Here is a 27167-nt window from a genome sequence, read left to right as displayed (position 1 = left end):
TCTATTTTAAAAAGGTATCTGAACGATTTAAAATAAACTCTTTGCCTTGGATAAAATAAAATAAATATGGATAAAAAGAAGGTATTTAAACAAATCAAGGAAGTTCCCATTTTCACTGGAATGAACAAAGAGCGGTGAACAAGAAGTCAAGGATTGCTCCAGCTGAAGGTGCTAAGACTGCACAATTGTGCACCTGTCATAGCAGCGACTGCGCAGCATCGACATAGTCCGAGCACAAACGGTTAATACTTACCAAGCACGGGGTCCTGTCATTCCAAATAGCGAACTCAAACAAATTTCCATTCAACACTACACTCACCACCTGGTCGCTCACACTTCAAGGATGAGCTAACGATCACATCACTAACATGGTTCATTATATACACAGGGCCTGTCATACAGCCTCATTTATTATCACGTGTGACATTAATGATTGAAATGAACAGTTATCGCGGCCTACTTTATGGTCCCAAGTTGTGAGTAAAGCCACCAGAGGGACAGCGCTTGATAAACTCTTCACTGATCCAGCTGATGAATATTACAAACCGGATATTCCACTCCCAATATGAAGGAAGTGGTGCTCATTTGATGGTCCTATTCCATCCAGGTCAATGTATCTCATCTTGGAAATGGCTAAAGATATTCCTCCAACCCTTCTGTGATACGTGCTTTTGCTCAACTGATTACGCAGACGGGTTGGTCAATTAATGAGTGATTGCAATGACGCCAATGTTATGACTTGGTGACTATTCAATTTAAACAACACTTTAAACAAATTATGATTGGATGCCATCCTAATGACAAGCCATGGATGACCAATAGTTGTTAGGGTTAGGGTTTGTCGACTCCTGGTTCAGTTCAGTTGCGCTTCATGATTGGTGGAGAACGTACATTATGTCTAATGACATGCTACCTAAGCCGGAAAAATGTAGGGGATTAAATGTGGATATCATTTTTTCGCAAACCACGACCTTCTCTTCAACGAACGATCACTTGTGTTTCCTTTGAATAGGGCAGGAACGTCACTCCCTGAGGCAGCTGAAAAACAGCAACACTGCTATCCCCAAATGTTCTTTGTACAGTGCCTTCAGAAAGTATTCACACCCCTTGACTTTTTCACATTTTGTTGTGTTACAGCCTGAATTTAAAATTGATTAAATTGAGGGGTTTTTTTGTCACTGATCTACACATAATACTCCATAATGTCGAAATGGAATTTTTATTTTTTTAGAAATTGTTACAAAATAATTCAAAATGAAATACAGATATATCAAATTTACATAAGTGCTCAACCCACGAAGTCAATATTTCCGAGAAACGCCTTTGACAATGATAACATCTTCGAGTCTTCTTGGGAATTTCTGTATTGGCTTTGCACATCTGGATTTGGGGAGTTTCTCCCATTCTTCCTCACAGATTTGCTCAAGCTCTGTCAAGTTGGATGGGGAGTGTCAGTGAACAGCAATCTTCAAGTCTTTGCACAGATTATCAATGGGATTCAAGTCTGGGCTTTGGCTGGGCCACTCAAAGGCTTTCACGTTCTTGTTCTGAAGCTATTCCATTGTTGGTTTGGCTGTATGCTTCAGGTCATTGTCCTATTGGACGTAAATCTTCACCACAGTCTTTTGCACTGAGGTCTTTTGCACTCTGAAACAGGTTCTCCTCAAGGATTTGCCTGCATTCGACTCCATTCATCGTTCCCTCTATCCTTACAAGTCTCACAGTCCCTGCCGCTGAAAAGCATCCCCATAGCGTGATGCTGCAGTCACCATGCTTCACGATAGGGATGGTGTTAGATGGGTGATGAGCTGTGCTCGGTTTCCTCCAGACGTAGCGCTTTACATTCAGGCCAAAGAGTTAAATTTTGGTCTCATCAGACCACACAATCTTTTGCCTCATGTTTTCAGTCTTTTCACGTGCCTTTTTGCAAGCTCCAGGCATGCTGCCATGTGCCTTTTTCTCAGAAGTGGCTTCTCTCTGGCCACTCTCCCATAAAGCCTAGATTTGTGAAGTGTTGCAGAGACTGTTGTTGTCCTCCCAGCAGGTTCTCCCATCTCAGACAAGGAAGTCTAGTTCTGTCAGAGTGGTCATTGGGTTCTTGGTCACCTCCCTGACCAAGGTCCTTCTTGCCCGGTTGCTCAGTTTGGTCGGACGGCCAGCTCTAGGAAGAGTCTGGGTAGTTCCATATTCTTTCCATTTCCTAATGATGGAGCTCACTGTGCTCATGGGAACTTTCAACACAAGAAATTGTTTTATACCCTTCCCCAGATCTAGGCCTCACCACAATTCTACCTTGGAGTTCTACGGACAGTTCCCTTGGATTTAATGGTCGAATTTCTGCTCTGATATGCAGTCAACTGTGGGACCTTGTATAGAAAGGTGTTTTCTGTCTAAATCATGTGTAATCAATTGAAATGGCCACAGGTGGACTCGAATGAAGTTGTAGAGACATCTCAAGGATGATTAAAGGAAATTTGATGCACCTGAGCTCAACTTGTATTGTCATAGCAAAGGGGTTGAATACTTGTGTAAATCAGATAGTTCATTATGTCATTTTTTATCATTCTGTAAAACATTCTTTAAAAAAAAAAAAATTCCACCCTGATATTTTGGGGTATTACAGGTAGATGAGTGACAAAAAAAAACCTCTGAGTGGGTGCATAAGGGGAATTTAAAGTGGAGTATGTTCAATCTTTGCTCAAGCTAAACATGTGATCATCCCACAAAGTTTACTCTGGATTGGTCCAGTGACCAAGGAGTTCGATAAGGAACATACACACAAACACTGATTTTTCTGCTTTATTTATATAGATAGCTGAGGTGCCTATGGTTTGTCTGGGCACTGTAAAAATAAAGTTAAATTTTTGTTTGAAACAGTCGTTCATGCCTCATAACTTCTGATGAGCAAAAATCGAGTTGCTAGTTGTTAATAAATGCAAAAAAGATTTTCAGGATTATTAAAAAATGGACACTCGTCCGAAAAAAAGTTTTCAAAACCGGTGCAGTAAGTGATTGGAAGTGAACAATCCAACACGATCCTGCAATGAAGATAGTCATTCATCATGATGACACAGGTGGGATTATAAACCCTTCCCAGTTAGGGGGAAATGGGCAACAGGTGTCTACATCTAACCTTTTTCTGTGCCGATTGTCATCGAAGAACATAATACAGCTCAGGTAGAGATCTTTGTGTTTAGGTAAACCTAACTGGACATTTAAACGTACACAGAAGGAGATACAACGAGACAGGTTTGCATAAGTTAAGTGAGCTCAGAAAAGATAGGAATGGATAACAGTGCAGGTGCTCGATGTTGCTCTCAAACACGTGTCTGCTGCGCATAGGTGTGAAGTGCACTGCATAACGCTCGTGTCACAATCCAAGAGGATCGGCCGCCCAGCAGATTGGCCGGGGCATCGGCAATTGAGCAAACCGTACCTTGGATTCCGAATGCCCTCAACTGATTTGATGCCTACATGAACAAATTGCTGAATTAAGTACACGACAGCAAGCATGCCATTGAGATAGGAATTAGAAAATAAAGGTTTTTTGGGGGTTTGCTCCACAGGTTGGTCGGATCTAAGGCTGCTCTCCTTCTACCTGAATCAAAGTTAAGTTTTCCGAACCGGACCCTTCGTGTTGTTTTTAATAATATTTTCAGCCGTGTGTGCCGATTGTGTATTTATCGGGATTTTCCCATGATGTACAATCACGTGAAAAAGTAAGTACACCCACACCCCATGTAAAGTTTTGACTTTTTCAACATATTTCAACATACAGCTATTTGATCTTCATTTCAACAATATTGGTGATATAAAACCACCTTTAGAGGCCATTTTTCCCCGCAAGCGGGGGTTGGCCTTTTTCGGGAACCGTGGTAGTTGTTGTTTTTCGGTCCCCTTTTTGAAGCAATGTTTTACGGCCGGATGGTGATATAATTATATGGTGATGGTGATTATATGGTGATATAATATAACAAATATCATGAAACATTTACATTTTGTAGTCCGTTGTATAATTTAAATAAACAAAAATGCAAATTTGCATGTGGAAAAAGTAAGTACACCCTTGGCTCTAATAGGTGGTATTGCCCCCTTTGGCAGAAACAACCTCAAGTAGGCGTTTCGTATAACTGTCTACCAGTCTCTGACATCGACTGAGAGAAATTTTTGCCCACTCCTCCATGCGGAATTCTTTCAGCTGTGCGATGTTTGAGGGGTTTCATGCACGCACAGCTCGTTTCAAATCCCCCCAGAACATCTTGATGGGATTTAGATCCGGGCTTTGACTTGGCCATTCCAGAACCCTCCATTTCTTGCTTTTCAGCCATTCCTTGGTGGATTTACTGGTATGTTTAGGATCTTTGTCATGTTGCAAGATCCACCTTCGGTTGAGCTTCAACTTTCCGACAGATGGCCTCACATTATCCTCAAGCATCCTCTGGTACAATGAAGAATTCATAGTGGATTCTATGATGGTGAGCTGCCCAGGCCCTGACGCAGCAAAGCTGCCCCAAACCATAATATTTCCACCACCATGATTTACAGTTGGTATCAGGTTCTTGTGGTCAAATGCTATCTTTGGTTTTCGCCAAACATGTCTCCTGGTACTGTGGCCAAATAGCCCTACCTTTGACTCATCTGTCCAGAGCACATTGTTCCAGAAGTGCTGGTCTTTGCCGAGGTGTTCATTGGCAAACTTTAGTCTTGCCCTGATGTTCTTTCTGGACAGCAAAGATTTCCTCCTGGTACACCTCCCATGTAGATCAAATTTGTGCAGCCTCTTTCTAATGGTAGACTCGTGTACCTTGACATCAACAGTGGCAAGAGCTACCTGTGGGTCCCATGATGACATTCTGGGGTTCTTGGAGACTTCTTTCAGTATCTTGCGGTCTGCTCTCAGGCTGGACTTGCTGGGGCGGCCTGGCCTGAATAAGTTGGCAGTTGATTGGAATCTTCTCCACTTGTAGATGATCTTCCGGACAGTCGAATGATTGATTTCAAATTGTTTGGAGATCTTTTTAAATCCCTTCCCAGACTCGTAGGCATCTATAACCTTCTTTCTGAAGGCCTCAGAGAGCTCTTTTGACCTAGGCATGGTGACGCCGCACACTTCAACAACAAAGAGCAAACCAAACTAAATGTCTGAGGTTTAAATAAGACAGGTTCCTCCAAGATCCTCTCTAACGATGTTCTAATCGTTTGCAGCTGAGCTGGTGCACCTGATTCTAATTTTAGGTATTTGAAGTAGTGATAAATGTAGGGGTGTACTTACTTTTTCCACATGCGAAATTTGCATTTATGTTTATTTAAATTATACAATGGACTACAAAATGTGAATGTTTCATGATATTTGTTATATTATATCACCTTTGTCTATCAATATTGTTGAAATGAAGATCAAATAGCTGTATGTTGAAATATGTTGAAAAAGTCAGAACTTTACATGGGGTGTACTTACTTTTTCATGTGACGGTATATCGTACCTTGGAAAAATCTGTCAAATTCATTTTTTTCATGCAGCCTTCGGCCTTCTCAGATAGCCGGTTGTTGATCATCTCAGTTTTGTGGTTGTTTTGCCATCCCGTTTCTCTTTTCTTTTTCCAAAATTTTTTCCTTTCTACCTTCGAATATTTCCTATTCCCCTCACATAAAAAAAATATTTAAAACCCCAAAAAAACTCATGAAAACACTACCTTATTTTACCTTTTACCTGTACTTCTTGCACATTTCTCCTTTTCCTCTATCATATTTCTTATTCTCTTCATTGAAGAAACCGTTTGTCTTCCTTATTTCAAAAAAAAAAAGAAGCATATTTTTTAAAAGTTTATTTGAAAACATTAAAATGGTTCAATTCCATTACCTCTCTGGCATCAACATGCCACAAATTATTTTTCCTCATCTTGCTCTATTCCTCTCCGTCTTCTTCACAAGACCTATTTTGTAAAACTCTCTCTACTTGAAGTGCTTGGTCTGTCACCCATCCTCCCACTCCAACAGCACAACTTTCTCTGTGCTTTCAACCACAACTCATTCCACCCATCCCATGATCTTTATCTCAGAATCTATAATAATGATGATGGTGTGAGTCGGTCGCTTTCAACTATCTCTTTTATAATAATAAACCGCAATGCGTGTGCGCCTGTGTGTGCTACCTGTTTGTCTATCTGTCTCCTCCATAACTCCAAAACTATGAAACATAGTGGCCCCAAACTTTGTATTTTGCATGTTTATCAAACTTGTGCATAAATGAAAACTGGGCATTTGGGTGTGTTCAAACACCCCTTTTAAAGATCATTTAGGGGTGCACATAACAAAAACAAACACAACTAGAAAGAGCAATCAGAAATTGCAGACCCTCACCAGGATGTTTTCTCAGTGGTTTTTAAGGCTTTTGTGTTAAAACAAATATGGCGGCTGAACCACGTGACCGATGACGTCATCATTATTTTCTCCACCAATTTATCCCGAGATTTTGCTCAAGAAATTGCATCTTGATCGGATGAAGTTTTGTACTTGTCGAATTATGACGTCATAATGGAGGCACCTATGACATCATCATTAAAACACTTTATTCCCCATGGAGAGTACTTTACAATGAGCCATGTCTCAATTTTTTCTATACCGCGCTTTTGGAGATATAGAGATGCAAAGTTTTTCGGTTTTTCTAAGATGGAGGCCGAACCACGTGACCTACGACGTCATAATTATCATTAAAAATTATACAGGTGCAGTTGCACCTATGGTGAAAATTTCCTGTGAATGGGACCAACGGTTGCAGAGAAAATCATATTTATTCTGTGCGGACAAACAGACAAACAAACAAACAAACAAACGGACTCGAATGCAATACGCTCTCCTCTGGCAAGGGTAATAAGCCATTCCAATATGGCGATGCACCATCTTGGTCAGAGTTCTGTCACATCACTGGGTTCTTAACCCACCAGGCTACTGCTGGTTATTTCTCATCATTATCAAAAATAACAAGCTACTTTGCTTTCTTGCCTGCAAATGGTCATCCTGATGAAAGGCAAATCATGAAAAGTAACTTTCTTACAAGTTTGTTATTTTTCATAGGAAAGAGAGAAGGCAAGGCAGTCCGATGGAAAACGTGTCAATAAAAGTGGGGAAAGCATCACCTGCTCCAAAGCCTTATCATGCCCCATCTGCCTCGGCTCGCCATTGCTAGAGATGGGGATCTCTGTAGTCGCTGGGTGACTGACACCACCTTCGGACATATTGGAGCTGGAAATAGAAGGCAGACAGACAGAAAACACGGCATACATGAATAGCATGCATTCCGAATCGATTCGGAAAGATAGACCAATCAAAGCATACACAAATGTTCTGATATAATTTACCATCCTGCTCGGCCTAATTCCCCGCTAATCACGTGATTTCTGTCATTCCCAACTCCCTCAAACACAAAACATCATCGGGCTTTCAAAACACAAGCATGTCACCAATATTGATTCATGTTTCATAACAAAAACTTTCAAATATCTTGACCAATGGTTTAGTTGTCAGTTATGAAACCATGCAAGACACCTCCACCTAATCCATCAGCCAGCGTAATCTTTAAAATCCTCCATCACTGTTTTCCACCATCAAATTAATAAAAAACGACCTGCTATTAACCATCGTTTAAAAGCAATAATTGGCACCAATAACAGGGTCATTCAAAAAAGGTTCATGTGTCATGGTACCAATCACACGGGGTCATTCCAAAAAGGTTCATGTTTCATGGCGCGAATCACACGGGGTCATTCAAAGGTTTACGTGTCATGGTACCAATCACACGGAGTCATTCAAAAAAGGTTTGTGTCATGGTGCCAGTCACAAGATAATTCAAAATAGGTTTACGTGTCATGGCGCCAGTCACAAGATAATTCAAAATAGGTTTACGTGTCATGGCGCCAATCACACAGGGACATTCAAAAAGGTTTACGTGTCATGGCACCAATCACACAGGGTCATTCAAAAAAGGTTTACGTGTCATGGCACCAATCATACAGGGTCATTCAAAAAGGATTTGTGTCATGGTGCCAATCACAAGATAATTCAAAATAGGTTTACGTGTCATGGCACCAATCACACAGGGTCATTCAAAAAAGGTTTGTGTCATGGTGCCAATCACAAGATAATTCAAAATAGGTTTACGTGTCATGGCACCAATCACACAGGGACATTCAAAAAGGTTTACGTGTCATGGCATCAATCACACAGGGTCATTCAAAAAAGGTTTACATGTCATGGCACCAATCACAAGATAATTCAAAATAGGTTTACGTGTCATGGCACCAATCACACAGGGTCATTCAAAAAAGGTTTGTGTCATGGTGCCAATCACAAGATAATTCAAAATAGGTTTACGTGTCATGGCACCAATCACACAGGGTCATTCAAAAAAGGTTTACGTGTCATGGTGCCAATCACAAGATAATTCAAAATAGGTTTACGTGTCATGGCACCAATCACAAGATAATTCAAAATAGGTTTACGTGTCATGGCACCAATCACACAGGGTCATTCAAAAAAGGTTTACGTGTCATGGTGCCAATCACAAGATAATTCAAAATAGGTTTACGTGTCATGACACCAATCACACAGGGTCATTCAAAAAAGGTTTACGTGTCATGGTGCCAATCACAAGATAATTCAAAATAGGTTTACGTGTCATGGCACCAATCACACAGGGTCATTCAAAAAAGGTTTACGTGCAATGGTGCCAATCACAAGATAATTCAAAATAGGTTTACATGTCATGGCACCTATCACACATGTCATGAAAAAAAGGTTTACGTGTCATGGTGCCAATCACACAGGGTCATTAAAAAAGGTTTACGCGTCATGGTGCCAATAACATAGAGGTCGTTACATGTCGTGGTGCATGATGAAAAGATCCTAAAGTAGTGAAATGCAAACTTGGGTACAGATGTTCATCGCTGAACAGGTAGTTTCCACCTCGTGGAACACAACTCCCTAGTGGTGTGTTAAGGTTCAATGGAAGGTAAATTGTGTTTTATTGGTCATAACATGTATTTATTAAAATTGGGAAAGATTCTTGAAAGGTCAAGAAACAACCTTGCTTACAAAACCCCAAAAAAGTTATGTTACAAATGTCAGCGAGCAAAAGCACCTGCAAGGATTACGTGCTTGGATCAGGTTATCCCACGTGTCCACGCTCATCTTGTGGCAATGACCACATCCATGTTGCAAATTGCACACTTGCGAGATTATGCGAGCTGGCCAGCCCGACCTGCCATAAACAACCGTGGATTGACGTAGATGGATGATCTGAAGGGTGGTTCGTTACAACTTACAAGCGTGGTCATGTGGAGGTTTTTTTGGGGAAGATAAAGAGCTTTAGAAATGAGAAAGGAAAGCAGCTACATGACCTCATATGGAAGGGATTTGGGGACAATGGTGGAAAGGCAAGGAATAAAAAATGGCGAGCTTGATTAGTGTGCTGTGGTAATCGTTTTGTCCCAAGCAAGGGTTTATTCCATCACGTCATCGCACTTGATGCTAAGCAAGGCGATCCGATGATACTCGAGCGCTCCCTGCCGAAAGGATGGCCATCATGAGATCTCTGATAAATACTTGGAGATCACTTGAACAATTGGTGTCACAAAAGCAATTAACGACTTAAAATGTCTGTTGGCATAAAGAGAAAGTATCTATGTTAACGAAGTGCCCAAACAACACTTTTTTGAATACATAGTCGAGAAATTTGAGCAAATAAAGGATTATTCTTCATTTATATTAAAGTACCCCCAAAGGATGGACCAGGTACACGAGGATGGATACTCATGTGGTATTCAGAGGTTTAAACTGATTCAATATTTGTCCTGCAAGGGGTTTAAGGTTCATTGTGAATCAAAATCAAGAAATTTCCAAACATGAACGAGATGATAATGAATGATTGTTATTACCTTCAAACATTCATTGTTTCAGTCTCCTGTCAATGTGAATGTTCTTTGTGGTGTTACTTTTACACCAATACAAGCAATAAATAAACCAGGAAGAGTATTCACTCCGGACAGGAAAACTTTAAGTTAATCTATCAATTTAAATTACTTGATGGACTTTAACCGCTTGGCTAACCCCCGCTCTAGCAGGGAAAATGGCCTTAAAATGCATGTTGTGTTGTTGTTGATTGTCTTTAAAAAGGTTCATTGTGTTGCACTCTCGTTTCACTCAGAGGCAAGGCTCGGAGCGATTTAAATGCCGCCTAATGCAAAATGCTGGTGCAACATCGGGCAGTGGAAATTGGATTTGTCTAAAAACGAGGGGAAAACATAATCCTTGTGAGGTCTTTTTTTTTTTTTTTTTTTTTTTTTGTGTACAGAGTCGAGGCTCGTGAAAGAGCTAACATTTATCAAACAAACAAATCAAACAAACAAGCAAACAAAGTATATAAAAAGGGGAGCGGTCGACAAGATGGGGAGAGAAGGGGAGGCGGCAGACAAACACAACATTTGAGAGCAGGGACATCGGGAGATGTTTTTGGAGGGAGAGGACCTGGGGGGAGGCAGGATAGGTATAAAACGCAAGCACACCAAGGACTTCCAGGAAAGAAGTCAAAAGTCACCTCAAAAAAGTGGATTTGGGGTGAAATTAGCGGGGGTAGAAAAGATCAAGGTTTTGGATTGGGAAGATAAGAGATGGTGGTGAACAGCCGTTTTAAAGACCTGGAGGGAGGAGTGGGATTGAAGAGAGTGAGGGAGTTTGTTCCAGAGGCGGGAGAAAAGAGGAATGAAGGAGTGAAGGTGAGCAGAGAGTCTTGATTTTGGCAGTTTAACCATAAGAGGGTTGCAGGCAGATATTGTGCGACCTGCAGGAATATTTGGGGGACAGAGCCCAGAGAGAGCTGGGGGAGCAAGGCCGGAGAGGAGTCGGTAAAAGACGGAAAGACCACCAACCTGCCTGCGGTGATTAAGTGAAAGGCCCTCGGAGATAGCGTCATCGTGGGAGATTCCAATGATTCTGAACGCTTTGGTTTCAGCAGCGTGAAGACGAGCTAGGTGTGAGGCAGGAGCACCAGCCCAGAGGGGAGAGCAGTACTCCATTGAGCTGCGGATGAAAGCCTTGTATGTGGTGAGGAGCTCAGGTGTGCCAAGGAAGGACTTCGCACGACGGAGGATGCCCAGTCAGCGACTGGCTTTGGAGGCCAGCTTGGAAATGTGGTTTTCCCAGGAAAGATCATGGAAGATAGTGAGACCCAAAAGCTTGAGTGACACAACTTCTTGGAGAGGATTATTCAGAAAGTAGATGGGAGGGTTGTCCAGTCGGTCTTTTCGGAGAGACATCGTAAGAGTGTGAGATTTGTCAGGATTGAAAGACATGTTCCACTTGTTTGCCCAGTCTGTGATTTTGTCCAGGTCTGCAGAGAGTGAGGAGGCTGCAGACTACCGATCTGAGGGATGAGGAATGGAGCGGCAGAGAGTGGAGTCTTCGGCAAAGAGATAGAGAGGATTTTCAAGAGAGTCAGAGAGATCATTGATGAAGACCAGAAAAAGCACAGGGCCCAGAACACTGCCTTGGGGAACTCCAGCCTGAACAGGAAGAGGAGATGAGAGAAACCCATTCAGGGCCACACGTTGACGAAGACTAGAGAGGAAGTCCGCCAGCCATGCGTGGAGATTTCCATGGATACCAAAGGAGGAGAGTTTGGTGAGCAGAGCGGGGTGCCAGACCGTATCGAAGGCACATGATATGTCGAGGGAGACAGCTCTAACTTCCTGTTTGGCATTGAGGACCTCCCTCCATTGTTGAGACAGCAGAAGCAGCATGTCCAGAGTAGAGTGACCTGGTCTGAAACAAAATTGATGATCAGAGATCAAGCCATTGGAGAAGAGGAAAGATTTCATATCTGAAGCAATGATGGATTCCATGACTTTGCTGATAATTGGGAGAAGGCTGATTGGTCTGTAGTTGCTGGGATCTGTTTTTGCACCTTTTTTGTGCAAAGCGGTGATGTTGGCTGATTTCCAAGCAGATGGCAGTTGACCTTGAGCAAAAGAGAGGGCGAAGAGAACAGAGAGAGGGAGTGAAAGAGCGGAAGAACAGGATTTTAGGACCCGTGGGCTGATGCGGTCAGGTCCAGTTGCAGAATCAGTCGAGAGTTGACAGAAACTTTTCCACCTTGTCAGGAGGAAAGGACACGGAGTCCAGGAGCAGCTGGGTACGACTGGGTATGGTGGGTACAGAGAGGGATGGGTTTGGGACACAAGATTTAGAGGCAAACACAGAGTTGAGGCATTCAGCTTTTTCACGTGTGGAGTCAGCTGTGTAGCCGTTTGAGGTAAGGGAGGGGGTGGAGGGGGAACAAACACCAGAAACAGATTTGACCAGACGCCACCAGGATTTGGAAGAGGGAGACAGATAAGAGTTCGGTCTTGAGAACGGAGAGATATTGTTTCCTGGCTCTCCTGAGGGTGGACACACACTTGTTTCGGGCTTTGTGAAAGGAAATGAGATTTCCTTCCGTTGGATTTGCTTTCCAGGAGATGAAGGCAAGTTGTTTCTGGCCAACAGCCTCACCACAAGATTCCGTGTACCTTGGATGGGAGGAAGGGTATGACAACTGAAGACGAGATGGGATAAATCTGTGCATGAGAGAGAGCAATTTACTTTGGAAGAATTCCCAGGATGAGTTGATGTCAAAGGTGGTAGAGATGGGAGACCAGTCCAGATGATTGATGGCTGCTTGAAGACCGTGCCAGTTGGCCTGAGTGAAATGCCAGACACGTCGACGCTGAGCAGGCTCCCTGGGAATGGTCAGAGAGATGTCCACTTTAACAAGGACATGATCAGATGATCCGATTGGAGCAGAAGAGCAGCAGTCATTTTCAGGGAAGTTAGTCATAACCAAGTCCAGAAGAGAAGATGCTCCGTTGACTGAGATCCGGGTCGGGAAAGTGACAGATTGTGTCAGTCCCAGTGAGTCGCAGAAGTCCTTTGCTGAGGAGCCATGGCTGGTGAGAGGGGTACCCACACCCAGCCAACTGGCATGGTGACAATTGAAATCACCACATATGAGGAAGAGAGAGTTGGCATGAGTAGATAGAAGTTGGTCCATATTATCAGACAGCGAGATGTAGATGGAGTCATCACTGTTTGGTGGACGGTACAACACACATATGAACAAGAGGTGGGAGCGAAGGGGAAGCCATAGCCAGAGGTATTCCTGGGGGTGAGGTGGAGAGAGTGCAGTGCAGGGCGAGTGAGGAACAGAGTTTTTGATAAAGATAGCAACCCCACCTCCAGGACGAGGCTCAGGTCTATCATATCATACCATTTTGTATACAGAATCGAGGCTCATGTAAGAGCTAACACATTGAACATGAAAACATGCACAGATACTCCTCACTCCTCACTCCTGCAGACCTGGACAAAATCACAGACTGGGCAAACAAGTGGAACATGTCTTTCAATCCTGACAAATCTCACACTCTTACGATGTCTCTCCGAAAAGACCGACTGGACAACCCTCCCATCCACTTTCTGAATAATCCTCTCCAAGAAGTTCTGTCACTCAAGCTTTTGGGTCACTATCTGCCATGATCTTTCCTGGGAAAACAACATTTCAAATCTGGCCTCCAAAGCCAGTCGCCGACTGGGCATCCTCCGTCGTGCGAAGTCCTTCCTTGGCACACCTGAGCTCCTCACCACATAAAAGGCTTTCATCCGCAGCTCAATGGAATACTGCTCTCCCCTCTGGGCTGGTGCTCCTGCCTCACACCTAGCTCGTCGTCACGCTGTTGAAACCAAAGCGTTCAGAATCATTGGAATCGCCCGCGATGAAGCTAACTTCAAGGGCCTTTCAGTCGCTCACCGCAGGCAGGTTGGTGGTCTTTCAGTCTTCTACCGACTCCACTATGGCCTTGCCCCCCCAGCTCTATCTGGGCTCTGTCCCCCAAATATTCCTACAGGTCGCACAAGATCTGCCTGCAACCCTCTTATGGTTAAACTGCCAAAATCAAGACTCTCTGCTCACCTTCACTCCTTCATTCCTCTTTTCTCCCGCCTCTGGAACAAACTCCCTCACTCTCTTCAATCCCACTCCATCCTCCAGGTCTTTAAAACAGCTGTTCACTACCATCTCTTATCTTCCCCCATCCAAAACCTTGATCTTTTCTACCCCCGCTGATTTCACCCCAAATCCACTTTTTTGAAATACCAACTTCTGTCCTGGAAGTCCTTGTGTTTTATACTTCTCCCCCCCCCCCCCTTTCCCACGCCTCCTCCCCCCAAGCCCTCTCCCTCCCACACATGTCCCTGCTCTCAAATGTTGCGTTTGTGTGCTTCCCCTCCTCTCCCCATCTTGTCTTCCGCTCCCTCTTTTTATATATTTTGTTTGTCTGGTTGATTTGTTTGTGAAATAAATGTTAGCTCTTTCACGAGCCTCGATTCAGTATACAAAAAAAAGAAAAGAAAAAAAATACATAAAACATACAATGAAGGGAGGGGAAGACAAGGGGGGCAGAGAGGGAAGCACACAAGCACAACAACAGAAGAGAACAGGGACATCGGTAGATCTGTGGAAGGGAGAGAGCTGGGGTAGGATGGAGGGGTACACACCAAAAAAAAAAAACACACCTTTAGAGGCCATTTTTCCCCGCAAGCGGGGGTTGGCCTTTTTCGGGGACCGTGGTTGTTGTTGTTGTTTTTTTGGTCCCCTTTTTGAAGCAATGTTTTACGGCCGGATGCCCTTCCTGCCGCCAACCCTTTTTGTCGCCTTTTTACGACAAACAGGGAATTACCAGTGAACTGGTACTCAATTTGCCGACCTCAGAAGGATGACAGGCTGAGTCAACCCCCCTGGCGTTAATTCAGCAATCGACCGGGATTCGAACCCAGGATCCTAGGATCCTAAGCTGGCACCCTAGCCGCTAGCCCAACACCAAGCTAAATGCTAGCTCTTTCACGAGCCTCGATTCAGTATACAAAAAAAAGAAAAGAAAAAAAAATACATAAAACATACAATGAAGGGAGCGGAAGACAAGAGGGGCAGAGAGGGAAGCACACAAGCACAACAACAGAAGAGAACAGGGACATCGGTATATCTGTGGAAGGGAGAGAGCTGGGGGAGGTTGGAGGGGTACACATTATAAAGCATAATGAACACTTCTCGGAATTTCAGGAAATAAGTTGGGGATTGGATTTGGTGGATTTGGGGTGAATTAACAGGGGTAGAAAAGATCAAGGTTCTGGATGGGGGAAGATAAGAGATGGTGGTGAACAGCTGTTTAAAAGACCTGGAGGGTGGAGTGGGATTGAAGAGAGTGAGGGAGTTTGTTCCAGAGGCGGGAGAAAAGAGGAATGAAGGAGTGAAGGTGAGCAGAGAGTCTTGATTTTGGCAGTTTAACCATAAGAGGGTTGCAGGCAGATCTTGTGTGTCCTACAGGAATATTTGGGAGCCAGATCACTTATAGACTAGACGGATTTATGGAAAAAGGCCATGTATAAGCTTCGAGGTGCATTTTTGGGTAAAAGTTTTCTAACCTCACTTTTTAACATAATTAGGGTATGCTGAATTCGATTAATGCAGTTCCCAAGCCAAATTTTGAGTTTGTTTTTTTTAAGTTTGGAATAAACTGCTGAAGAACTTGGGCATTGGTGAACTCACAGAGGAGACAATCAAATCTGCAGAAGCGTTCGTCTGCAGAATATATAATGTGCACAGAACAACCTCTGTTGATGCAGCACGACATATGTTGTTCTCCAAGACTGGTAATCCAGAAGCAATGTCACCGACAAGTGATGCTCTTCATTTCCATTTGATGTGAGTACACTATGAAGCCAGGGTATGGAGAAATGCTCATTGTGCCATACCTGACCTTCCTGCACCTGTGGAAATGGGATGGAAACGTGGTGATTCAGGACTAGAGCCTATTCTGATGTCACAGAGTCCAATCCCAGAAAGTTGCCTCGAGATGATTTGTTGTGCATGCCAGAAGCAATGTCACCGACAAGTGATGCTCTTCATTTCCATTTGATGCGTATACACGATGAAGCCATGGTATGGAGAAATGCTCATTGTGCCATAACTGACCTTCCTGCACCTGTGGAAATGGGATGGAAACGTGGCGATTCAGGACTAGAGCCTATTCTGATGTCACCGAGTCCAATCCCAGAAAGTTGCCTCGAGATGATTTGTTGTGCATGCCAGAAGCAATGCAAGACTCGATGCTGCAAATGTCGCTATTCAGAGTTGAGGTGCACATCAATGTGTGCCTGTCAGCAACAGAGTGATGATCAGACCCCTTATATGAATTTGATGTAGTTTGGCAAAACAACATATGTGACATTCCTGAATGTTTGTGCTTCATGGCCAAGTATACTTCATTTTAGAATAAATGGTTGAATGAAATGTTGTCTTATTAAAACCATTTCCCATTTTATAGTGTCCAAATTCAATATCAGTTTGAATGTCTCTTTCAATATGTCGCCAACCATAATATAGACAAGATGGATTTATGAAAAAAGAACATGTATAACCTTCCAGGAACATTTGGGGGAAAAGTTGCAAAGTTAAAGAAAAAGAGCTGCATGCATATATACATGATACATAAATGCTTGTTCAAATAAATTGTCCAAAAATGGCAATTGGGTGGCCATTTTGTTTATGCTAATTATAAAGTCAAAAACTCAAAATTCGGCTTGGGAACCGGGTTAATCCAATTCTGCATACCCTAATTATGTTAAAAAGTGAGGTTCCAAACTTTTACCCAAAAATGCACCCAACATTCACATTTCTCAGAAAGCCGTCTAATCTATGACAGAGCAGGGGGAGCTAGGCCGGAGGGGAATCGGCAGAAGATAGAAAGACCACCTACATGCCTGCGATGAGTGAGTGAAAGGCCCTCAGCATCAGCTTCATCGCGGGAGATTCCAATGATTCTGAAAGCTTTGGTTTCAACAGCGTGAAGACGAGCTAGGTGTGAGGCAGGAGCACCAGCCCAGAGGGAAGAACAGTATTCCATTGAGCTGCAGATGAAAGCCTTGTATGTGGTGAGGAGCTCAGGTGTGCCAAGGACGGACTTCACACGACGGAGGATGCCCAGTCGGCGATTGGCTTTGGAGGACAGATTTGAAATGTGGTTTTCCCAGGAAAGGTCATGGCAGATAGTGACCCAAGAGATTGAGTGACAGAACTTCTTGGAGAGGATGATTCAGAAAGTCGATGGGAGGGTTGTCCAGTCGGTCTTTTCGTAGAGACATCGTAAGAGTGTGAGATTTGTCAGGATTGAAAGACATGTTCCACTTGTTTGCCCAGTCTGTGATTTTGTCCAGGTCTGCAGAGAGTGAGGAGGCTGCAGACTGCGGATCTGAGGGATGAGGAATAAAGCGGCAGAGAGTGGAGTCATCAGCAAAGAGATAGAGAGGATTTTCAAGGGAGTCAGAGAGATCATTGATGAAGACCAGAAAAAGCACAGGGCCCAGAACACTGCCTTGTGGAACTCCAGCCTGAACAGGAAGAGGAGATGATAGAAACCCATTCAGGGCCACACATTGACTACGACTAGAGAGGAAGTCCGCCAGCCATGCGTGGAGATTTCCATGGATACCAAAGGAGCAGCGTTTGGTGAGCAGAGCGGGGTGCCAGACCGTATCGAAGGCACGTGATGTGTCGAGGGAGACAGCTCTGATTTCCTGTTTGGCATTGAGGACCTCCATCCATTGTTGAGACAGCAGAAGCAGCATGTCCAGAGTAGAGTGACCTGGTCTGAAACCAAATTGATGATCAGAGATCAAGCCATTGGAGAAGAGGAAAGATTTCATATCCGAAAGCAATGATGGATTCCATGACTTTGCTGATAATTGGGAGAAGGCTGATTGGTCTGTAGTTGCTAGGATCTGTTTTTGCACCTTTTTTGTGCAAAGCGGTGATGTTGGCTGATTTCCAAGCAGATGGCAGTTGACCTTGAGCAAAAGAGAGGGTGAAGAGAACAGAGAGGGAGTGAAAGAGCAGAAGAACAGGATTTTAGGACCCGTGGGCTGATGCCGTCAGGTCCAGTTGCAGAATCAGTCGAGGGTTGACAGAAACTTTTCCACCTTGTCAGGAGGAAAGGACACGGAGTCCAGGAGCAGCTGGGTACGACTGGGTACGGTGGGTACAGAGAGGGATGGGTTTGGGACACAAGATTTGGAGGCAAACACAAGGTTGAGGTATTCAGCTTTTTCACGTGCGGAGTCAGCTGTGTAGCCGTTTGAGGTAAGGGAGGGGATGGAGGGGGAACAAACACCAGAAACAGATTTGACCAGACACCACCAGGATTTGGAAGAGGGAGACAGATAAGAGAGTTCGGTCTTGAGAACGGAGAGATGTTGTTTCCTGGCTCTCCTGAGGGTGGATACACACTTGTTTCGGGCTTTGTGAAAGGAAATGAGATTTCCTTCCGTTGGATTTGCTTTCCAGGAGACGAAGGCAAGTCGTTTCTGGGCAACAGCCTCACCACAAGATTCCGTGTACCATGGACGGGAGGAAGGGTATGACAACTGAAGACGAGATGGGATAAATCTGTGCATGAGAGAGAACAATTTACTTTGGAAGAATTCCCAGGATGAGTTGATGTCAGAGGTGGTAGAGATGGGAGACCAGTCCAGATGATTGATGGCTGCTTGAAGACCGTGCCAGTTGGCCTGAGTGAAATGCCAGACTGGTCGACGCTGAGCAGGCTCCCTGAGAATGGTCAGAGAGATGTCCACTTTAACAAGCACATGATCAGATGAGCCGATTGGAGCAGAAGAAGAGCAGCAGACATTTTCAGGGAAGTTAGTCATAACCAAGTCCAGAAGAGAAGATGCTCCGTTGACTGAGATCCGGGTCGGGAAATTGACAGATTGTGTCAGTCCCAGTGAGTCGCAGAAGTCCTTTGCTGAGGAGCCATGGCTGGTGAGAGAGGTACCCACACCCAGCCAACTGGCATGGTGACAATTGAAATCACTACATATGAGGAAGAGAGAGTTGGGATGAGTAGATAGAAGTTGGTCCATATTATCAGACAGCGAGATGTAGATGGAGTCATCACTGTTTGATGGACGGTACAACACACATATGAACAAGAGGTGGGAGCGAAGGGGAAGCCGTAGCCAGAGGTATTCCTGCGGTGAGGTGGAGAGAGTGCAGTGCAGGGCAAGTGAGGAAGAGAGTTTTTGATAAAGATAGCAACCCCACCTCCAGGACGAGGCTCAGGTCTATCATACCGGAGGAGGGAGTAACCCGGGAGAGATACTAAGGAATCAGAGACATCATGAAGGAGGAAAGTTTCTGTTAAGCAGATCACGTCTGGTTTGTCAGAAGCAACCTGTATGGAGAGATCAGTTAAGTTTGAACGAAGGACCCGGATGTTTGAGGTCCATACCGTTAATGAAGAGGAAGGGGGAGCATCGGATAGAGAACAGGGGGGTGGGGGGGGGGGGGTAGGGTAAGATGTGGAAGATGTGGAAGAGGTAGGGAGAGCTGTTGAAGGTGTGTCAGAGATTTCAGAATAGCTCGGAGAAAGGGAAGGATGGGGCGGACAAAAGGTTTGATGGTGATTGGGTGAGGCACAATGAGGTGTTATTTGAGGAGGGGGAAGAGCGAGGCAGAAGGTTGGGGGAGATGGAGGTGAGAGTTGGAAGGGGGAAGAAGCGGGGAGGACGCTTTGAGGAGGGGGAGTGAGAGGGGGGAAATTGAGAAGAAATGAGGGTGGGGAGATTTGAAGGGGAGGGCGAGGGGGGAGTTTATGAGGGAAGGGACAAGGGGAGGGATTTGAAAGGGATGGGATATGGGGGAGATTTGGAGGGGAGGGGTGAGGGGGGAGTCTAGGAGGGGAAGGGTGAGAGGGAGTCTTGGAGGGGAGGGGTGTGGGGGGAGTTTAGGAGGGAAGGGGCAAGGGGGGAGATTTGAAAGGGATGGGTGATGGGGAGGATTTGGAGGGGAGGGGCAAGGAGGAAGATTTGAAAGGGATGGGTGATGGGGAAGATTTGGCGGGGAGCGGTGATGGGGAAGATTTGGAGGGGAGGGGTTATGGGGAAGATTTGGAGGGGAGGGGCGAGATTGGATTTTAGAAAGTGTACGATTAATGGGAAACGAACATTTATTGTAAAATTAGTTTATTGTGACCTTCGAGTCAAAAATACGTTTGAGGACGCTGGAGGGAGGATTGAGTGCAGGAGAGTTTAGGGAATGTAGAAAAGAGGCACTGTAAGAGATGGAATTTTTTTTTGCGATGAATAGATTTGGTGAGCAAGTCGAAAGCAGCCTTTTAAAGAAGAAGAAGAAAAAGGTGTTATAATATACGACGGAATACAGAACTTGAGGGGAAAGTGTAAACATTATAAAGTTTAACAGTGAAAACTATCTGGGGAAATGGGGGAGAAACACGTGGTCGAAGACCGAACGAACGAATAAGAATGAATAAACGAATGAGAACAACAAATAAGAACAGAGAAGGAAATGTTTTTTTTTTGGTTGAAATTTTAAACAAGGAAGTAGGCTATGGGGTGAAAAGACTGGGAAAACAGAGAACGAAAGTTATTGGAGCACAAACGATGGACCGCTGAGAGAAAAACAAAGCCTCAAGGTTGGACACTGTACAAGGCCTCAAAAGACATGACACGAATTAACACGATTTTCTATACAGGTATCAAAGATTTGCACTGAAAATCTTCCTCGGGACACACTATACGTACAACACCATAAAATAAATACAGTTATAACGAAAATACAAATGGGAACAATTACTTAACTTCGATTTCGATGGAGAGCGTGGAGAGCTGCGAATAAACAAAACCTCGCCCGCAAGACGGGAAAGAACCGGTTCGCGTGGAACCCTATCGAATGCTTTCTCCAGATCAACAAACCCAAGAAACAACTTCTTCCTCTTCTCCATGTACTTCTCCTGCAACTGCCTCACAATAAAGGGCGCATCTGTCGTTCCTCTTCCTGGCATAAATCCAAACTGCATTTCGTCGATCTTCACCTTCTTCCTTATCCTCCTCTCCACCACCCTTTCCAATACCTTCATTCCATGCTCCAATAACTTTATCGCTCGGTACGAGCCACATTCCAGAGGGTCACCTTTCCCCTTGTATAAAGGGACGAGGGTACTCAGTTCCAAATCCACTGGAATGCGGCCTTCTTTCACCACCAGATTACAGATCTCTGCCATTCTCTTCACACCCCAACTTCCTGCTGCCTTCAACATATCTCCCACAACTCCCGTGGGCCCTCCCGCTTTTCTACTCTTCATTGCTTTTATCGCTTCCTCAACTTCCTTCTCAGTTATCTTCTCTGCCGGTCCTAAAACTGGGTTCCTCTCTATGTTGCCATCCCATTCATTCTCTGTATTCAACAGCATTTCCATATATCTTTTCCATCTTCCTTTAATTCCATCTGGGTCCACAACGATTTGTCCCACTTCATCCTTCAAGCAACTCACCCCCATCACATCACACCTCTCTTTCGCTATCTGCTTTGCAATCCTGAATACCGCTCTCTGACCCTCTTCCGAATCCAAGCGTTCTCCGAACATTTTCCTGCATGCCTCCTGCGCCTTTGCTACCTCCTTCTTTGTAGCCTTCTTTGCTGCCTTATAACTTTCATGCTCTGCTTTTTCTGCTCCCGTAACCTTCGCCTTCTGCCACTCCTTGAACTTCTTCCTCTTCTCGTCAATCCTCTTTCCAACTTCATCATCCCACCACCAAGGTGAGAGGTGCACAATATTTGATAAATTGCATAATTAAAATCAACAAAAGATTGTCATAAAATATTTTCTTAATCAATTGGCTTATAGCATAACGAAACCGCTCGTGCTCCATCCGAAGATGTATCTTTTAGAAATTTAATTAAATGTCATTAATAAAAAAATTAAATAACTAATGTATTAATCAATAAATAATTAATCGATTAATTGATTAATCAATAAATCAAAAATACCCTTTACAGACAAATCACTTGCTCATTGTCATGTCCAAATATCAGCTTCCTCACTCAAAAGGTGCCTGAGATATTGGCCAGATGAGAAAGAAAATAAATAAATGATTAATAATGAAAATAAATAAATAATAATCGCAAAAAATTAAATAAGTCATCAATTGCCTCATCGAACACATAAACCACCATCATTTCATTCGAATTGTAACAAAAAAAAATTTTTTAGTCATTAATCGAATAATTAAATAATCAATTAATTGATTAATCAACAAATCACAAATAGCCTTTACAGCCAAATCACTTGGTCATTAGCATGTCCAAATATCAGCTTCCTAACTCAAAAGGTGCCTGAGATAATGGCCAGAAAAGAAAGGAAATGTATAAGCACTTAATTAATTGTTACTAATTAAATAACTAATCAATTAATTGATTAATCAATGAATCAGAAATATCCTTTACAGCCAAATCACTTGATCATTATAAAAACCACATTTAGAGGCCATTTTTCCCCGCAAAGCGGGGGTTGGCCTTTTTCGGGAACCATGGTTGTTGTTTTTTGGTCCCCTTTTTGAAGCAATGTTTTACGGCCGGATGCCCTTCCTGACGCCAACCCTTTTTGCCGCCTTTAACGACAAACAGGGAATTACCAGTGAACTGGTACTCAATTAGCCGACCTCGGAAGGATGACAGGCTGAGTCAACCCCCCTGGCGTTAATTCAGCGATCGACCGGGATTCGAACCCAGGATCCTGGGATCCTAAGCCGGCACCCTAGCCGCTAGCCCAACACCAGGGTCATTGTCATGTCCAAATATCAGCATCCTAACTCAAAAGGTGCCTGAGATAATGGCCAGAAGAGAAAGGAAATGTTTAAGTACTTAATTAATCGCGAATAATTCAATAACTCATCAATTAATTGATTCATCAAAAAAACAAAAAATAATGTTTTTGACAAAGTACTTGCTCACTATTGTGCCAAAATTTCAGCTTCCCAGCTCAAAGGATGGCTGAGATAACGCCCGGACAAACAAGAAACAAAGAAAGAAAGAAAGAAAGAAAGAAAGAAAGCAAGAAAGCAGGAAAAACAAGTACAGATACATTCAAAGTACACCGCCCCCATGCCAAATAATTAAATATCCTCCAGCGCAGCATTGCCGGGGAGCCTCTGGCACCCGGCAATACCGCCGTGCAGCTCATAGAGACTGTATTTGGAGGGAGGAATGAATGAATGAATGATCGTTTTAAGGCCATTTTCCCCGCTAGAGCAGGGGTTAGCCATGCGGGTCCCATGACAATCATGGTTCCCTGTTTGAGGCAATGTTTTTAGGGCCGGATGCCCTTCCTGACGCCAACCCTTGGTCACGCTCTTACGATGCGCAGGGACACAGTGTACAACAACAACAACATGCATTTTAAAGGCCATTTTCCCTGCTAGAGCGGGGGTTAGCCTTGCGGTCCCCATGACAATCTTCTCCATTTTGCCCTATTTTCTGCATCTCTCCTTGTTAACCCCCTTGCCCGCATTTCTTCTTCCACTATCTTTAGCCAAGTCTTTCTCGGTCTTCCCCGTCCTCTACTTCCTTCTACATTAACTTCCATCACTCTTCTCAACCAGTCACTTTCATCCTTCCTCAACACATGACCAAACCATCTCAACCTGTTCCTCTTCACAGCATCAATCACAGGCAATATGCCCATCATCTTTCGCAATTCATCATTTGTCTTCCTCTCTCTCAACGAAACTCCGCACATCCGTCGAACCATTCGCATTTCCACCCTTTCCAGCCTTCGTTGCTGCTCTACGTTCATTACCCATGTCTCGCTCCCATAAATCATAACACTTCTCACACATGCAGCATACACCTTTCCCTTCAGCTTCAGCGACACTCTCCTCCTCATCAGCACGCCACTCAGTTCCCGAAACTTCTTCCATGCACATCTCACTCGAGCAACCATTGCTGAGTCTGATCCACCTTCTCCATTCAGCATGTCTCCGAGGTAGCAAAATGTTTTCACACCTTCCAGCTTCACGCCATCTCCAAGATCCAACTCAACATTTCCTCCATCTGCAGCTCCCTCTGTGCACACCTTACATTTGAATGTAGCTGCCACACTGGTAAATGACCCTCTCAGACTACTACATTTTTGATGAACCCACTCAGCGCACATTGTACATTGAATGGAGTTCACTCCGACACCCTTCCTGCACACAGCACACGGCCACTTCCCAGTTCTTTCCACCTCACCACATGCTTTACCACCTGCTATCACCTTCGTCTTTCCGATATTCACTTTCACACCTTTTGTCTCCAAACATTCCTTCCACTTGTTCATCTTTTCCTTCAGTCCATCCATACTTTCTGCAATCAACACCAGATCATCTGCATACAACAACTCCCACGGTAAACCCTCCTTTACGTTCTGAGCCAGCACCTCCATCACAGCTACAAATAGTAGTGGACTTAGTACCGACCCCTGATGCACTCCCACCTTCACCTCAAACTCACCACTGTTCCCATCCTTCGTCCTTACAGCTGTGCGCGCTCTTTTGTACATTGCCATCACTACTCTGATCAACCATTCCTCCACTCCTAACTTCCTCAATGCCCATGTCAATACTTTGCGTGGAACCCTATCGAATGCTTTCTCCAGATCAACAAACCCAAAAAACAACTTCTTCCTCTTCTCCATGTACTTCTCCTGCAACTGCCTCACAATGAAAAGCGCATCTGTCGTTCCTCTTCCTGGCATAAATCCAAACTGCATTTCGTCGATCTTCACTTTCTTCCTTATCCTCCTCTCCAACACCCTTTCCAATACCTTCATTCCATGCTCCAATAACTTTATCGCTCGGTACGAGCCACACTCCTGAGGGTCACCTTTCCCCTTGTATAGAGGGACGAGTAACTCAGTTCCCAATCCACTGGAATGCGGCCTTCTTTCACCACCAGATTACAGATCTCTGTCATTCTCTTCACACCCCAACTTCCTGCTGCCTTCAACATATCTCCCACAACTCCCGTCGGCCCTCCCGCTTTTCTACCCTTCATTGCTTTTATCGCTTCCTCAACTTCCTTCTCAGTTATCTTCTCTGCCGGTCCTAAAACTGGGTTACTCTCTATGTTGCCATCCCATTAATTCTCTGTATTCAACAGCATTTCCATATGTCTTTTCCATCTTCCTTTAATTCCATCTGGGTCGACAACGATTTGTCCCACTTCATCCTTCAAGCAACTCACCCCCATCACATCACACCTCTCTTTCGCTATGTGCTTTGCAATCCTGAATACTGCTTTCTGACCCTCTTCCGAATCCAAGCGGTCTCCGAACATTTTCCTACATGCCTCCTGCGCCTTTGCTACCTCTTTCTTTGCAGCCTTCCTGGCTGCCTTATAACTTTCATGCTCTGCTGTTTCTGCTCCCGTACCCTTTGCCTTCTGCCACTCCTTGAACTTCTTCCTCTTCTCGTCAATCCTCTTTCCAACTTCAACATCCCACCACCATGTTTCCGAGTGCCTCCACATCCGAGTGCCTCCACCTTTTCCATCCACATACCTCACCAACGGCTCCCAACAGACTAGCTTTCATTGACATCCAACCACTTTCAAGCTCAACCACATCATCCTCGACCCTACTCAGCCTCTCTTTTAATGCCTCCTTTACTGTCACCTCTTTCAACCTCCACACCTTCATTCTCGGTTGGTACTTCACCCGCCGAGCTCTCCTCGCACCTTTCACCCTTATGTCGCAGACAACCAAGTGGTGCTGTGAAACAGCCTCCTCCCCCGGGATCACCTTTGTGTCCCGGAGGTGCCCCCTATCTCGCCTACGCACCATCAGGTAGTCAACGGTTCTCGTCGACCCACCTGACGTGTATGTAACAAGGTTATTATCCTCTTTCTGGAACCGAGTATTACAAATCAACAAATCAGCTCCATCAGCAAACTCCAAAATCCTTTCACCTTCTCCATTTCTCACACTATATCCGTAACCCCCATGAACTCCCTCAAAACCATCCATACTCCTTCCCACATGTCCATTCAGGTCTCCTCCCACCACAACAACTTCCTCATCTTTCACGTTTTCCATCAGCTTCTCTGTCGCACACCAGAACTTGTCCTTCTCTTCATCGCTTCGACCAACCTGCGGAGCATATCCCGAGATGACGTTCACCAAGAGCTTTCCAATCATCATTTTCACCATCATCAACCTATCACTCACTCTAGTCACACTCACCACACTGTCTACAAACTCCTCAGAAAACAGGACACCAACACCATTCACGCCCTCCGGGCACCCTTGCCACACAAACTTGTATTTCTGTCCCTGCCTACCCTTCACCATTCTCACACCACTTCCCTTCCATCTCGTCTCCTGCACACAACATATGTCCACTCTTCTTCTGACCAATACTTCCACCACTTCTCCTGATCTCCCTGTCATTGTCCCTACATTCCATGTCCCAAACCTCAGAAACCGATCTCCATTTCGGGCTGCACCCTGCCCATATGTAGTTGTAATTGTCATGGTTCTCTTTTTGAGGCAATGTTTTTATGGCCGGATGCCCTTCCTGACGCCAACCCTCTTAGTCGTCTCTTACGACACGCAGGGATATGGTGTACCTATTCTGACCAGGATACACACTGGGAAACGTTTAAAACATGGAAATTCTGGGGGGGGGGGGGGGGGGCGGCGTCAGCATCACGGCTGCGGTTTAAACATATTCCAACAATATCCAAACAGAACCATGAAAACCATGAAAAACAATCCGGGAAAAGTCTCCAAGTGAGAACGTGGATTTGAGAAAGAAGGAGCAGAGGCGGAAGAAAAACGAGATACAGGGGGCGGGGCACAAGCCGAGACGAGGAGGAGAGCGAACAAACACGTGTCCGGGAGAGAAAGAATCAATATAGAATTATTTGTCTAGGGAGGTGAGGTGAGGGGGAGAAAACAAAATAAAAGAAACAAGCAATACAGCAAAGGAAATAACCCAAACCGACAAAACACCGACGGGGGGAGGGAAGCCCCAAGTCACCAGGCCGCGCACGAGGTACGACCCAGAAAACGATTAATTACACACAAGTTTGCACGAACCACAAACCAACACCAACTAGAAACACACAATAACACGTGCACAGCAAAATAACCAGTGGAAATTTGACAAAGACAAAATGGGAAAACACTCAAACTTCGATGCTGTGGAGAGATCGAAGCACGCCTCACTCGCCCGAGGAACCGGAGGTC

At 44.5% G+C, this 27167-nt stretch overlaps 1 protein-coding gene across 4 annotated transcripts in view; it reads right to left on the bottom strand.

Moving 5' to 3' along the window:
- LOC137425713 (arfaptin-2) overlaps nt 1–27167 on the bottom strand; it is an 86382-nt gene that overhangs the window by 52787 nt on the left and 6428 nt on the right. For all 4 annotated transcript variants that reach the window (XM_068114424.2, XM_068114423.2, XM_078777012.1 and 1 more), the window contains exon 2: nt 7137–7242. In XM_068114424.2, the coding sequence (XP_067970525.1) occupies nt 7137–7235 (99 nt within the window). In that variant the 5' untranslated portion in view covers nt 7236–7242. The remainder of the gene's footprint in view (nt 1–7136; nt 7243–27167) is intronic.

This window comes from Myxine glutinosa, chromosome 4 (genome assembly GCF_964187855.1).
Source record: "Myxine glutinosa chromosome 4, kmMyxGlut1.1, whole genome shotgun sequence".
In the NCBI taxonomy this organism is placed as follows: Eukaryota; Metazoa; Chordata; class Myxini; order Myxiniformes; family Myxinidae; genus Myxine; species Myxine glutinosa.
The sequence above is the reverse complement of the archived record's forward strand: the minus strand, read 5'-3'. Positions and strand labels throughout refer to the sequence as shown.